This window comes from Colletotrichum higginsianum, chromosome 9 (genome assembly GCF_001672515.1).
Source record: "Colletotrichum higginsianum IMI 349063 chromosome 9, whole genome shotgun sequence".
Lineage (NCBI taxonomy): Eukaryota > Fungi > Ascomycota > Sordariomycetes > Glomerellales > Glomerellaceae > Colletotrichum > Colletotrichum higginsianum.
The window spans coordinates 863038-878250 of NC_030961.1; the positions used below are offsets into that span (position 1 = coordinate 863038).

Genomic DNA, 15213 nt, shown 5'->3' on the forward strand with positions numbered 1-15213 from the left:
GCAGTACGAGCCTTCTGATAACAGCCTATAAAGTTCCTCTTGCCTACAACAGTTGAATCATTCCACTGACCAAGGTATCCAAGCTCCTTCCTATAGGCTGCCTTGACAGGGCTGAAGACTGACTGATCAAGTGGCTGGAGGACATGGGAGGTATGTGGCGGTAAGAACAATAGATGGATGTTGTTTATATAGCATAACCACATAAAGTCAGTCGTTGTATGACTCCCATGTCCATCCATGATCAGCAGCCTGACCTCCTTGCCCTGAGGAAGAGTCTGAGGGATGAAGACCTTCTGCAGCCATTCAACTGCAGTGGCATCTGAAGTCCATCCATTCTCCGTTGCAGTGAATTGCCATCCTTCATAAGGGCCAAGGTCTAGAGGAAACCACTGCTGCTGGACTGCCTTGCCCTTATAGATAACGAGGGGATTCAGAACATGGCCCAGGGCAGAGATGCATTCGATGATGGATACCCATGCCCTTGATCCAGGCTGTTTCTTACGTACAGACTTCGTCTCAGACATGCCCAGCACCAGCCCATTAGATCCCTGGCCCTCAAGGATACCAGTCTCATCCATGTTGTATCTATTAGCTGGTTTGATGCTGGTGATCTCTGGTATGGCGAGTAGTTTGAACCAGTCCCTGATGACCTCAGTAGATGCCCCATTAACACGCCTAGAATCGATAGGGCGACTTCTCTGGACCTTGACTGATGGATTCCTCTTCAAGAAGGCTTGGATCCAGCCTTTTCCTATAGGCTCTGTATCCCCCATGGCATGGAGGATCCTTTCTGCGAATAGCCTCACTTGCAGATGGGTTGGGGCAACACCAAGGGCATGCTGAATGCGAACCCATTCAGCCAGTTTAGCCTCCTGACTAACAGAAAGTCTCTGCAGGTCAGAAAAGGCAATTGACCTTGGTTGAGTGCCCTTAATCCGATACTGAAGTGTTGATCTTGGGATGCCATACACCTGACCAGCCCTCTTAATGGGCATGCCGTTGGTTATTGCGTCAAGGGCCTGATTGACTTCATCTTCGGTATACTGGCCCATAAGGTCGAAAAGAAGCTCTGAGGAAAAAATGAGGTTATTCGCATAAGTATAGAAAATGTTGTTGATGTTGAAAGTTGAGGGGTATGTTCTGGTGATGAGGCATTTGAGGCATTTTTGGGGTGCCGAAATGGGGGGGGTGCCGAAAAGTGGGTAGTCTGACTTAATAGAGCCTACCCGCAACCAGACATAATACTCCAAAAAAAGGATAGAGACTGGAAAGCTGTCTCGGGACAAGCGTACCATACCATGGCGTCTTGCCTGATGTGTACCCGATGTGCCGACGATCCGATTATCTTTGTTCGAGTTGGCTTCATTGGTTTATAGCCGGCTCGGCCCCGTGACGTCCGCCGACTTGTCCACCTCATTCAACCCGCCATGAAAAGTCGTCGGGTTTGGCCGCCTTCCCGGTGACGTGGCATGACAATGCCATAAAAGATACCTTCCTCCCATCTGGCCGCTTGCGGCTCCGTCGCCACCGTCGCCACAAGCCACAACCGCAACGAACCAGTCGTCGGTGGCCAACTGACACGAAAGGCTAGACTCTTGAGAACATAGTCGCCGCCATGGATTTCGGACGCCGCAAGCTTCGTGCTGAATCGTGTTATACCGTGGGATATGGGGTTCCTGAAGTGCGGTGCAGCAATAGGAATTTAACTGCAATAAAGATCGAGGCAATAAAAAACTTGAACCATGCATGTTAAGCGCAGTTGGCGGAAACAATCAACCCTCTAGGCAATGCAGGGTCCAGCTATGCCGCAGATATCGACAGGGGTTACCGCATGGTTCCAGGCCTTCTTTTCAGCCGAGAAAGACTCTCACGCCGAGTTGGGGCGAAGAGCCAGGGGAGGAGTGTGATCTCGATGTTGATAAGATGGAGAGCTAGCCGCCCTTCACCCGTCACGCAGAAGAGACGCTCTGGCTTGAATCGTCGTCTCTTCCCATTTCAGGAAAAGCACGATGGCCAGAACACCTTGGGATGGAGGTGTTTCTCATTACTTCGAAAGACTCGGGCTTGGACAATGTATGTTGCTAGTTGATTGTTCTCTTACTAGTTCAGTAACATTTCTTCATCTTTCCGCTCTTTTTGCAACGTTTCTTGCAATCTCCACTACCACTTGCGCAGGTCTATGGTTGTCAGCGTAAGTCTACTTGAGTAACATGGAAAAAAAAAAAAAGAATGGAAAAAAAAACCCCCCCTGGAACCCCCCCACTACTATCCTATGGAAAAGAATTCCTTACTTTTTCCCATCTGGTTACTGAAACGGTGAGGCGGCACCAGCCGTCTTCATATCCTCCTTTGAGCTTTTTGCAGGCGGCTTCAGTATCTTCTGGGATTGAAGCTCTGCCCCCGTTATCGCACCTAGGATGATCTTAGTATTGACCACAACATAGGGATGGATGGAGGCTGGAGCAGAAGCAAAATAGCGTATGAGAAAACGTACTCGCACCACTTCCTGGCGGCTTGAGCACTAACTGCAAATAGCATCAGGAAGGTCATGAACTTCATGGTGAAGAGAGTGGGATTTGAGCGAAAGAAAGACCAATGAGGGTAAGGATTGGGATGTTGCTTCGTAGACTAGACTTGAAAGGGAGGATACGCAGTGCTTTAAATATCTGCTGGGCCCGTGAGAAGATGATTCTCGGGAGTTCAGACAATTTCTTTTAGTGTAATGAGCTATGCATTAGTTTATTGATATGATGCTGCAGTGAGATATGTCGAGAAGCCAGGCATCACTCCAGACGAGGATGACTAGCTGGCCCTGCCCGTTTGTCAGGTCGATCGGACTGGCAATGCGCCTGTAAAGCGAGCCGAGTACGAGTAACTGGACTACGAGCGTGAGTAGAAGCACGACTTTACATTTTCAGTCTTCCTGGGCTAAAGCTTCGGCACGGTAACGCCGAATCTATCGTTGTTATTCGATTGTATGATGCGCCGGAATCCAATCATCAACCAGACAACTAGGGGTACCAATTTGATTCATATTTTTGTCTTTCTTAACTTTCTACAGGCAATTTCATATTTAAGAGTCTTGTCCGCTTAGCCAATCTGGATCCCATAGCTAATTAAGTTGGGCAGAGAAAGCTATACCGAAGGTTCAGTCGAAATGAGATTCACGACGGATCCCGGGATGAACCCAGATCTAATAGCTGATGCAGCCAAGGTGCTGCGGTTCCCTACGTGCAATTACAAAATAGGTTGAAGTTGCCTCTGGAAGTTGTTTTGAGCTAGACAACTCCTCGCTGTCTTTACCTGCTCTTTGAACCCCCCTATCTCGATCGAGTGTTGTTTGAGACTCTGGAGCTCAAATACCGTCCATCCCAACCCAAATCCGCGAGGTTCCGAGTGGCGGCCGACGCCGTCGACCCCCCTTGATTCCGGCCCGCTGTGCGCCGGCGACAACTTCTCGGGACGACACATCCGTGGACGAGTAGAACGAGATACATCTTCCGTGGCGTCGATGGCGCAACGTGCTGGACTTACCTGGCGACCTTCGGCCGGCTGCCGACGGCGATAAGCGAACAATCCCCCTTAAAGGCCCAAGGATGATGACCCGTGTCGGGAACGCTCCGACAAGAGAGTCCACCGAAAGCGGGGGAGGCCCGGTAGCACGCAATCGCACCGGCCGACAGAGTCCGACGAGCGGGAGTTTGGGGGACCAAGGCCGGGGGACTCTGTCACACTCGGCATCGATTCCCGCTGGGACGTCGCCGCGAGTGGTCAGGTTCATGTTTATTTATGTGCAAGGCGTCTTGGGTAATATGGCAAACGCTTGGAGACTCTCATTCATATCTCTCATCATCCCTTACAGCGAGCGTTCTGTGTTTATCTCATTGGATAAATAAACCCCCCTTCGAAAGATTGACTCATGCCTTGAAGAAAACACAACTCAACTCTCTCGCAACGACTTCGCACGCATCATTCATATCATCCAGATCCTCACAACGCACAACGCCGCCATGGCCGCCGATATCAGGGTCTCGATAGACCGCGGCGGCACCTTTTGCGACGTCATCGCCCACGTCGACGGCCGCGACCAGCCGCTCATCTTCAAGCTGCTGTCGGAAGACCCGGCCAACTACCCCGACGCACCGACCGAGGCCATCCGCAGCGTGCTCGAGGCCGTCGAGGGGAAGCCCATCCCCGTAGGCGAGAAGCTCGATGGCTCGCGCATTGGTGTGTTTCTCCATCCCTCCTTTCTGACTGAGTGACTTGTCTCAGTCTGAAAGTCCCTCCTCCTTGACTGACGCCCATCCAGCATCATGCCGTATTGGCACGACCGTCGCCACCAACGCCCTCCTCGAACACAAGGGCGAGAGCTTCGCCTTCCTGACGACAAAGGGGTTTAAGGATGTCTGCGTCATCGGCGACCAGTCGCGCCCCAAGCTCTTCGACCTGAGCATCCGGAAGGCCACGGCGCTGCACTCGGCCGTCGTCGAGGTGGACGAGCGCATCGTCCCGGCCGACTACGACCTCAACCCGACGCCCCTCGACAAGGAGGCCGCCTCCGTCTCAGACGCCGCCGACACGGCAGACCTCGTCCGCACGGCCAGCGGCGAACTCGTCCGCATCCTGCGCCGCCCGGACCCGGACGCCGTTCGGGCCCAGCTCCGGGCCCTCCGGGACGCGGGCTACACGTCGCTCGCCATCTGCTTCATGCACGCCTACCTCCACCCGGCCCACGAGGACCTCGTCGCCTCCATCGCGCGCTCCCCCGAGTTCGGCTTCGCCTTCGTCACCACCTCGGCCGCCACCTCGCCCACCATCAAGTTCCTCCACCGCAGCACCTCGACCTGCACCGAGGCCTACCTGTACCCCGTCATCCGGCGCTACGTCGACGGCTTCCGCGCCGGATTCCGCGTCCCGCCGCGCCGCGTCGACTTCATGTGCTCCGACGGCGGCCTCAAGGCGGCCGCCCGCTTCCGCGGCAACGAGGCCCTGCTCAGCGGGCCCGCGGGCGGCGTCGTCGGCATCGCGCGGTCCTGCTACGACCCCGAGGACGGCACGCCCGTCATCGGATTCGACATGGGCGGCACCAGCACCGACGTCTCCCGTTACGACGGCCGCTACGACTACCTCACCGAGACCTCCATCGCCGGCCGCACCATCACCGTGCCCATGCTCAACATCGCCACCGTCGCCGCCGGCGGCGGCTCCGTCCTCTTCGCCCGCAACGGCCTCCTCGCCGTCGGCCCGGAGAGCGCCGGCGCGCATCCGGGCCCGGCCTGTTACCGGAAAGGCGGGCCCCTGACCGTGACAGACGCGAACCTCTTCCTCGGCCGCCTCGTCCCGTCGTCCTTCCCGTCCATCTTCGGCCCGGACGCCGACGAGGCCCTCGACGCCGCCGTCGTCGCGCGCGAGTTCGCCCGCCTCACGGCGGACCTCAACGCCCAGACGGCGCGGTCCCTGACGGCGCACGACGTCGCCCTCGGCTTCCTCGACGTCGCCAACGAGACCATGTCCCGCCCCATCCGCAACGCCACCGAGGCCCGCGGCTTCGCGCCCGAGAACCACCACCTCGTCTCCTTCGGCGGCGCCGGCGGCCAGCACGCCTGCGACATCGCCGACAAGCTGGGCATCCGCCGCGTCCTGATCCACAAGTTCTCGTCGCTGCTGTCGGCGTACGGCATCGCCCAGGCCGAGCTGCAGCACGAGGCCCTCGAGCCGTACGGGAGGAAGCTCGACGCCGGCGCCGCGGCCCACGTCTCGGACCGGCTCGCGGCGTTGCGGGCGCGGGTTGGTGCGGAGCTGCACTCGCAGGGCGCTGGAGAGGACTCGATCGTCTTTGACGAGAGCCTCGTGCTGCGGTACTTCGGCACCGACACGAACCTGACCATCTCGCGGCCGGAGGACGGGGACTACGCGGCCCGGTTCGAGGCGACGCACCTGCGCGAGTTCGCCTTCTCGATGGACAGGGACATCGTCATCGAGTCGATCAAGGTCCGCGGCACGGGCAGCGCCGGCGCGAGGGTCCGCGAGGCGTCGGCGTTGAAGGAGTTGGCGGCCGGCACGCAGAGCCCGGCCCCGGAGCCGAAGGAGAGGCAGAGCGTCTATATCGACGGCGTGTGGCACGACACGGGCGTCTACCGCCTCGACGATGTTCCCAAGGATGTTGTCGTCCCTGGGCCGGCGTTGCTGATCGACCAGACGCAGACCATCTTCGTGTCGCCCACGTTCCGGGCGTATATCTTGTCCTCTCACGTCCTCCTCGAGAAGACATCCAGTCGTCCATCGTCCCCCTCTACTACCCTCACAACGCCCACCCCTGAACCCTCTTCCTCGATAATAGCATCGCCCTCCTCTTCCTCCCCTGTCGACCCCATCCAGCTCTCCGTCTTCGCCCACCGCTTCATGGCCATCGCCGAGCAGATGGGCACCACCCTCCAGCGCACCTCCATCTCGACCTCCATCAAAGAGCGCCTCGACTTCTCCTGTGCCATCTTCTCCCCCGCCGGCAAGCTCGTCGCCAACGCCCCTCACATCCCCATCCACCTGGGCTCGATGCAGTTCGCCATCCAGGCTCAGCATCGTTTATGGGAGGGGAAGCTCCGGCCCGGCGACGTGCTCCTCACAAACCACCCGCAATGGGGCGGCACCCACCTGCCGGACCTGACGGTCGTGACCCCGGTCTTTGTCGACTCGGACCGAACATCGGACTCCGGAGCGGACTCGGGACTCGAGGCCGAAGTCCCGGAACACCACCGCCAGGAGATCGCCTTCTACGTGGCCTCGCGCGGCCACCACACCGACATCGGCGGCAAGGGCATCACCTCGATGATGCCCGAGTCCCGCGAGCTGTGGGAGGAGGGCCTCAACGTGCCCTCCCTCAAGATCGTCTCGGCTGGCACGTTCCTCGAGGACGCCGTGCGCGCCGCCTTCGAGAAGGCCGGCTCGTTCCCCGGCTGCAGCACCTCCCGCCGCCTCGCCGACAACATCTCGGACCTGAAGGCGCAGACGTCGGCGAACCAGCGCGGCATCGTCCTGCTCCACAAGCTCTGCGCCGAGGCCGGGCTCGCCACCGTCCACCGCCACATGACGGCCATCCAGTCCAACGCCGAGGCCGCCGTGCGCGGCTTCTTCCGCCGCATCGCCGCCTCGCACCCGCACGGTCTCGAGGCGACGGACCACCTCGACGACGGCACGCCGATGCGCGTCCGGATCACGGCCGACCCGGCCACGGGGTCCGCCCTGTACGACTTCTCCGGCTCCGGGCCGCAGACGTGGGGGAACTACAACTGCCCCATCGCCATCTGCCACTCGGCCATCATCTACACGATCCGGTGCCTCGTCGACGCCGACATCCCGCTCAACGAGGGGTGCCTGACGCCCGTCGAGATCCGCGTGCCCGAGGGCTCGGTGTTGAACCCGGGGCCGAGGGCGGCCATCTGCGGCAGCACGCTGGCCAGCCAGCGGGTCATCGACGTCATCCTCCGCGCGTTCGGGCGGTACGGCGCCAGCCAGGGGTGCGCCAACAGCTTCGGCTGGGGCATGGGCGGGCGAGACCCGGAGACGGGAGTCGTCGCCAAGGGGTGGAACTACGGCGAGAGCATCGGCGGCGGCGTCGGCGCGGGCGAGGGGTACCACGGGGAGCACTCTACTCATGTAAGTCACAGATCTGAGAGAAGACCTCTCCCTTCCTTAGACGACAGTCAGGGAAGTGAAAGGGAGAGAGAGGAAGAAGAGAGACGGAGGGAAGGGGGACCTTCGAAACCGAGTCACTGACTAACGAAACGCAGGTCCACTCGACCAACACGCGGCAGACGGACGCCGAGGTCATCGAGAAGCGCACGGCGGTGCTGGTGCGGCGGTACGAGATCCGGCGGGGCAGCGGCGGCGCGGGGACGTGGCGCGGCGGCGACGGCATCACGCGCGAGATCGAGGCGCGCGTCCCGCTCAAGTTCAGCATCCTCTCGGACCGCCGGGTGTACCGGCCGTGGGGCATGGCGGGCGGCGGGCCGGGCAGGCAGGGCGAGAACTACGCGTTCCTGTTCGGCGAGGGCGGCGAGGAGGGGGCCATGGAGCGGATCAACCTGGGCGGCAAGGCGATTATCAACCTGCGGGAGGGCGAGTACGTGCAGATCAACACGCCTGGCGGCGGCGGGTATGGGGGGGATGAGGTGGAGGACCGGCATAGGGGGTACGTCTAAACGTGATGAAGATGCCCACGATGAGGATGCCATGATGGATGGATGGGAATGGACCATAATGGGAACGGTGGGTAGATGTAGAGGGTACGTCTGGAGGCGTATGATGGACTATGATGGTACTGACGGGACTGGTCGAATCGATGTACAAAGGTAGTGAGTATGAATGTATGTGTGAGACGCATGATGGTTATAGTTAATAGGCCATGATGAGACTGGTGGACAGAAGGGGGGGGTAATGAACAACTAGAACAGCCTCGACAGACGTATGAACATCCCGACTTGATAAAGCCGGGTATTACTCTGAAGTAGTATTTAAACTAACAATTACAACTTGTGCCGTACTCAAAGCACCCATTTGGTATAACAACTTCGTCTCTCGTCAACCATCAACCGTGAAATAAGCCACCTCCCCCTTCATTCGCTGGATCATCATGCGCAGCTCCTCTCTGCCTGTCCACACATACACACACACACACACACACACACACACGCTCAAGCGACCTCCTTGTCGAGCTTGACGTCGAGTGTGCCGGGCGCGACGACGTCGGCGACGGTCTCGTCGGAGAACTTGAGGTCCTCCTCGACGGAGACGGTGTCCTTGATCTTGAGGAAGATGATGGGGGCGCCGATGACGAGAGCGCCGGCGAGGCAGCCCCACGAGGCGCCGAAGATGGTGTTGTACTCGGTACCGAGACCGTCGAGGCGCCAGAAGACGGCGGCGCCGGCGGACTGAATGCCTGTGGGTTGGTGGTTGTGTTAGTGAGAGGGAGACTAAAATAGGAAACAAAACTGAGAGAAAAGGGAGAAACAGGTCAAAAATAAAAAAAGAATTAAACACACCTTTGTAGAAACCGGCGAGGTTCGCCGCCTTACGGGACGAGTTGGACAGGGCGCCCATGTACCAGTAGATGCTCGTCTGCCAGACGGCGTCGAAGAAGCCGTAGAACATGTACAGGAACATGGGGCCGATGTACAGCTCGCCGCCGTCGGTCCAGTCGATGGTCGGGTAGGCCTCGTTGCCCTCGATCTCGCTGCGGGGCGCCTGCTTGCGCTGCCAGGCGTAGCCGCCGCCCCAGATGGCCATGGTCAGGACGAAGAGGGCGACGTAGGAGGCCTTTGCGCGCACGCTGCGGCGGACGCGGGGGAAGTCGAGGGCGTAGCCCATGACGAGGGCGCCGATGATCTGGGAGGACCAGTAGAGCAGGTTGTTGAGGGAGCGGGTGCGGGTGTTGAAGTGCGGGGCGTTCATGTCGTTGGTCTGGTAGGTGTAGAAGACGTTGGAGGTGAAGAACATGGGGAACAGCAGGACGATCCAGGGGTCCTGGGCGAGGGTGTCCCAGAGGCCGCGGAACTCGGACTGCCAGGAGGGGTTCTTCATGACGATGACGCGGGAGCCGTCGTCGCGGATGATGCGGGGGGCGTCGCACATGAAGAGGGCGAGGACGGCGCCGAGAAGCATGAGGACGATGAAGGCGGCGTAGGTGCCGTCGGTGACGGTGCTGCGGGAGGTCTTGTTGATGTTCTGGCCGAGGGGGATGAGGGCGCCGATGACGGCGCCGAGGTTGAAGATCATCCAGAACCACGAGATGTAGCGGCCCTTTTGGTGCTCGGGCGGGTAGGACATCATGATGGCGCCCTGGCCGGTCCACAGCAGGCCGGCGCAGACGCCGAGGAAGGCGCCGGCGAAGATGACGAAGCCCTCGTTCTGGTTGTGGGAGTAGGACAGGAAGGAGGCGGCGTAGATGCAGTAGCCGAGGCCGCCCAGGCTGAGGGTCAGGCGCAGGCCGAGGCGGTTGGCAAAGGTGCCGGCGAAGAAGGCGGCGACGGCGAAGGTGGAGTACAGCGCCGTGTTGGCGTCGTTGGAGGCCTTTGTCGAGACCTGGCCGCCGCCGCCGAGGCCGCCGAGGGCGTTGAACATGCCGGGGCACAGGAAGCAGACGAAGGAGACCATGAAGAGCTGGATGCGGGGCGAGGCGTACCAGAGCTCCTTGCCGCGGAAGCGGAAGCCGCGGTACATCCATCCGGCGGGGCGGGGGACGGGATCGGAGGCGGTGGCGGCGGTGGTGGCGGTCGGCGCCGTAGTGGGTTCGGCATCGGGCGTGGCGGCGGCGGCGGCGTCGTCGGGAGGGGCGTGTTTCTCGTCGAGCGAAGACATGATGGCGGGAGAGCGATGTGACGATGACGATGACGATGACAGTAACGGTGATGAATGGCGGTCACGGTGAGATGTGAGGTGTGAGGTGTATGTTGGCGGACGATGAGACGGAACGGACGGGCGGGCGGCGTCAAGTGTCGGAGATGGGAAACTCAATTCCGTCGTGGGAGAGGGCCGAGCGAGGTGAGTTTGCTCTTTTGACCCAATTGTTGAGTGAGACGAGACCTAGGGGAGGGGGAAAGGAAAGAAAATCAGTGAGCAGGGACACGAGAAGATAACAGTTCTAAAAAAAAAAGGGTCTGGGGGGAGGAGGCGTGCAGCAACGTCTTTATTCTTTATGGGAATGTTTATCGGCGGGCTACTTACGGATACAGGCCAGGCTTGTAGGTTGCAGGTTGCAGTTGCACTGGGCGATGATCGTGGGTGGAGTCTCTCTAGTCTCTTGTCTCTTTGTCCTGGGACGGTAGACGGCGTGGCGTGGCGTGTGGAGGAAGAGGAGGAGGATACGGAGGGGGGGTGAGGTGAGTGAAGATGGACTGGGGTGAGGTGAGAAGGAGGAGGAGGATGAGGAGGAGTGGGAGGATTTGGGGAAGAAGAGGGTGGGATGTGGGTGTGTGAGTTGGAGGATGGAGTACGGCAGATGGAATTGGGCAGGGGATTCGAGACGGACAGCACAAACAGTGTTGAATGTGTGTAGCCGTAGTAAAGAACACCAAGATGTTTCAAAGGAAGAAGAGATGGAAAACGAAGGACGCAATTGACCGTGAGAGGGAGTCGTCGGCACGGATAAGTGAGATGAGAATCAATCCTGGATGGAGTGAGAGTGAGAGTAAGAGTGAGCGAGAGAGAGAAGAGCGATGTGCGGGGCCAAGCAAGGGAGGCTAGGGAGGAAGACGGCGCCAACACTGATTGGGGTTTGGGGGGGCTTGGGGCAAGCGCTAGCTACCCCGGTCTGGCAGAGAGAGAGAGGAGAGGGAGACAAGGTAGCAGCAGCAAGGTAAGGCCTAGTCACCGGTGTTAGTGAATGTGTGTGTGTGTGTGGGAGATAGGACTGGTGGTGATGGACGAGTGGGTGGGTGGTAGTGGTTATCAGGCCGACGACTCGTTGCAAGGCCATGGGTTTGGGGGACAATGGGGACGAAGGTACGACGAGAGCTACGTGACAGCGGCACAGATACAGATAGATGGACCGGGTCTGTCTCTTGCTCACGCACCTTCACCCACTCACTCACTACCTCTTCTTCACGGGAAACAAAGGTGACAATAGCTATCTACAGTATCATCACTATCGTCAGACAGGAGGATTCGGCGGCAGGGGTCTAGGCGTGAGCTAGGCAACGGGCACCGGCCGGGGGTGGCATGAGCCCACAGATACGGACGGGTATGGATAGGGATGGGATAGGATGGGACGGGATGGCCATGATAAACGATAAGCCCACGACGGGTGGAGAGTGTGTGTGAGAGAGAGAGAGAGGTCCGGGCCGGTCAGTGCCGAGATAGCGAAAAGGAGAGATGCCGCCGTTTACCAGCGCTGCAATCCAATCAGCATCCCGAATGAGACGGAGACGGGGTTCTGTTTGCCGGGATGTTTCGTCTGTGGCAAACGCCCAAGCATCCCCAACATTCAAAACATTCTTGGCTCGCTCGAGTGTGTTTGCCATGCCTAAGTGAGTGAGTGAGACAGTGCAGTGAGTGAAGAAGGAAGTGAGTGAGATGGTCGAGAATAGGTGCGAGGTCCCCACTTCACCCGCAATCAATACATGTGAAAAAAAAAAAAAAAATTGAAAAAAAAAAGGCCGGCCCGATTCTGGGCGCGTCTCATCGGATGGCCTGTGGTCGATCCGACCATTGAGGAAGGAGAAGGGGAGGATGAGAGTGAGGATGAGGATGAGGATCAGTATATGACATGCATGAATGCATGCATGTAGAGACTCACACTAAACAAGCCACTCACTCAGGACACTTTGAGGCTATCGACCGCCCTGTGCCCTGTGTCGTGTGTCCTGTGTGTCGCGTCGCCTCGCCTACAGGAAGGTGTGCCGTCCCAGTGCCGGCGTCGCATTGGCTGCCGCCAGCCACGGGCTTGATCGTGGGCTGACATCGTATCCATTTCCTCCCTCTGTTTGTATTGGTCTCGTGCCCTTTCACTTTTTTTCTTCCCCATCCCGACTGCTGAGGAAGGAGCTGCTGGGGGTGGGCTAGGCCAGTATAGGTACGTACCGAAGCCCACCTTCGGGCACGAACACAGTTTGACAAACCAGGAAAGAACAGCCTGCTCCAGGGGAAGGGAAGGTACCGCCTGCCACTGCCATTACTGCCCTGCGTGCCTGCCCCCCTCTATGCGGAGAAATATAAGTGGCGCCGGGAGCCAAGATAGACACCCGTTGACCAACCAGATACAAGCGTCAGTCCTCCAGCCCCGGGAATCTCTACTTCTTCCAGGTACTTTGTAATGGTCTGTGCGGTTAGCCGAGTCCATGTAACGTTTCTCCCGACCACCTTGGGGGACCTTTGCCTGCCATGACCATTGTTCTTATTTGGCTTTCATGTGGTTATCAACGGCTTCCATAGTGTGTGTGTGTGTGTGTGTGTGTGTGTGTGTGTGTGTGTGTGTGTTACTAGTCTGGTGCTCTGTACTCAAGACTCGAGTTGAAGGTCCATGTCCATGTCCATGTCTCGGCCAAATTAAGTTGCATCGACAAGGCGGCTTCACTCGATCCCGACACGGATGACACGAGTCTCTGCCTGCGGAAACGCCTCGTGGGCTTGTTACACAGATAAGGGCGGGACTCGTCACTTTTGGATGTTGGTTTGCATCTTTTTCCTCTTTATACTTCAGACGGCAGTTTTCTATTCGCGCGAGGTTACACCGCGTCCCGCAGAGACGCTGAGCCGCGAATCCCTTCATCGCGCCCGGCGCACTCGACTTCCCTACGCCGTCGTCCATCGTTCAAAGTCATCAGGCCCGTCCAGGTTCGACTTACTGAAGTATCCGTAGTCAGTCTGGCATAGATAACCCGTTTTGGTTTGATCCGACCACGCGAGACGTCCATACATCTATCTCCATACCCAGTCACATCCCCCCCTTCGTCACCGTCACCGTTACCTCCCCCACACCTTCACACCGACACACCACCAGACCAGATACCAAAGGTTACGTTCCCAGTCCCCAGGCCAACGGCCAACGACGCAACTTGAACTTGAGGGATCCGCCCGACATCGCATGCCGGCCACCACCCAACCAACCAACCCCCCCCCATCATCCCATGTCCGACGTCGAGATAGTCTTTTTGCTACCCTAGGCGCGCACCCAACGAGTCGGTTAGCTTTCCCCCAAACCCAAGGCCTCGGAACCCTCCCTGGGTCGGCAATGCGGTCAGCCATCCATCCATCCATCCATCTACTCATCTCGCGGCTGAGGGCTGTCTTTGCGCGACCTTGATCGGCTTCCCGTGTCTGTCCTTGTGTTCCCTTGCAACACCATGGAGACAGATACTGCACACCGAATGCTAGGCGTGGGTGCTCCGGCCGCTGCACCGACTGGAGGCCGCCTATCTGTCCTCCTCGATCGGGCCCCAACGTCCGTTAACCCGGACGTCGGCACGGTAACCGTCGTCTCCGGGACTCGGGCACCGACATGAGTAGCTTGCCGCTGAATGCCACGTCCGTGGGCACGACAGAGATCGACAAGATAGTCAGAAAACTGAAAACAATACAGGGTCATGGGAAAAAGACGAATTCAGCGTTGACAAGACAAGCCCATGACGCAAGTTCAACGTGATAAGCTTTCTCTTCCCCGCGACTAGAGCAACGCTCTCATCCGCAGTGAAAAAAAGGAGGCCTGTCAGACGTCCGCCGACACCCGCCCCGACCACGCGCCCGAGGGCAAGACCGTAGCCGGGGACGAGATCATCACCGCTCTCTATACAGCCGCGGTCAAAAGACACACGACCGCCCCCCTTGCGGAGGGTTCGAGAGCAACCAGGAGCTTCTTCACTCTAGGGTGTCGGGGATATAGATCATCAACCAGGGTGGGATCTGTGGCTCCTTTAGGGAACCAAGAAAGGGTCGAATACTATAGAAATGATTCTCTGAAGTATTGTCGACATGAGGAAAAGAAAAGAAGAAAAACGAGCAAAGGAGCGGCGGGAGGACGCTCTTTTATAGACTGTCGAGGTGGGGTGGGGGGCGTTCTTCTGGGTGGGTGGATGTCAACAGACTGGATAGGAGGGGGAAAAAAGTGGTCTGGAGAGAAATTTTCTTCCCCTTTTCCTCCCTTCTTTCGCTTGACCTATCTTACCTCTACCCATAGTATCCATCCGTACGCTCAGGCCGGTTGGTGATCGTGGGTTATGGGCCCCACCGAGAGAGATCGACCTCGATCGTCAACCCAGAGCTGACGGACATGCGAGAGAGAGTGTGTGTGTGCAGCGTGCAGGCGAGTTCAGGCGATTACACTACACACACTCGTTCACGAACCCAGTTTTCAAGGAATCATATGAATGGAAGTTCAATCTGAAACGACCCGGGTTCGTCTCATTCCCCGCCGATCACGTCTCCGGATTGTCAGTCAGCACGGCGATTGTCTTGGCTCTCCTTAACTCCGTGTCTCCGCCGCCGCAAGTTGCAACGTCCGCCGCATGTCCACCGGCCTCCCTCGCCACTCACCATGCCGTCGGGGAACCTTCACAGAGGCTTGACTCGGGAGACTTGAGACCGGCTCATCTGCCAGAGGGCAATACAAGCCCCGTCAACATTTCCGTCTCCCGGCAGTTTCGTGACCTCTGCTTTCTGTCCTTGGGTGCGTGAGCAAGACAGCTCCGGCATGCCACGGCGTGACCGTCAACGACTCTCGCGAAC

At 58.5% G+C, this 15213-nt stretch overlaps 2 protein-coding genes across 2 annotated transcripts; one reads left to right on the forward strand and one right to left on the reverse strand.

Annotated features, from left to right (window-relative positions):
• Positions 1-4010: 4010 nt before the first annotated feature.
• CH63R_12507 (Hydantoinase B/oxoprolinase) lies at positions 4011-8198 on the forward strand (the record flags this gene model as incomplete). Its single annotated transcript, XM_018307481.1, has 3 exons — positions 4011-4227; positions 4310-7653; positions 7788-8198. 3 exons carry the CDS (start codon positions 4011-4013, stop codon positions 8196-8198), a joined length of 3972 nt encoding a protein of 1323 aa, XP_018151898.1.
• Positions 8199-8690: 492 nt separating this feature from the next.
• On the reverse strand, positions 8691-10353 carry CH63R_12508 (Major facilitator superfamily transporter; the record flags this gene model as incomplete). Its single annotated transcript, XM_018307482.1, has 2 exons — positions 8691-8935; positions 9039-10353. The coding sequence occupies 2 exons, from the start codon at positions 10351-10353 to the stop codon at positions 8691-8693; spliced, it is 1560 nt and encodes a 519-aa protein (XP_018151899.1).
• Between the last annotated feature and the right edge of the window lie 4860 nt (positions 10354-15213).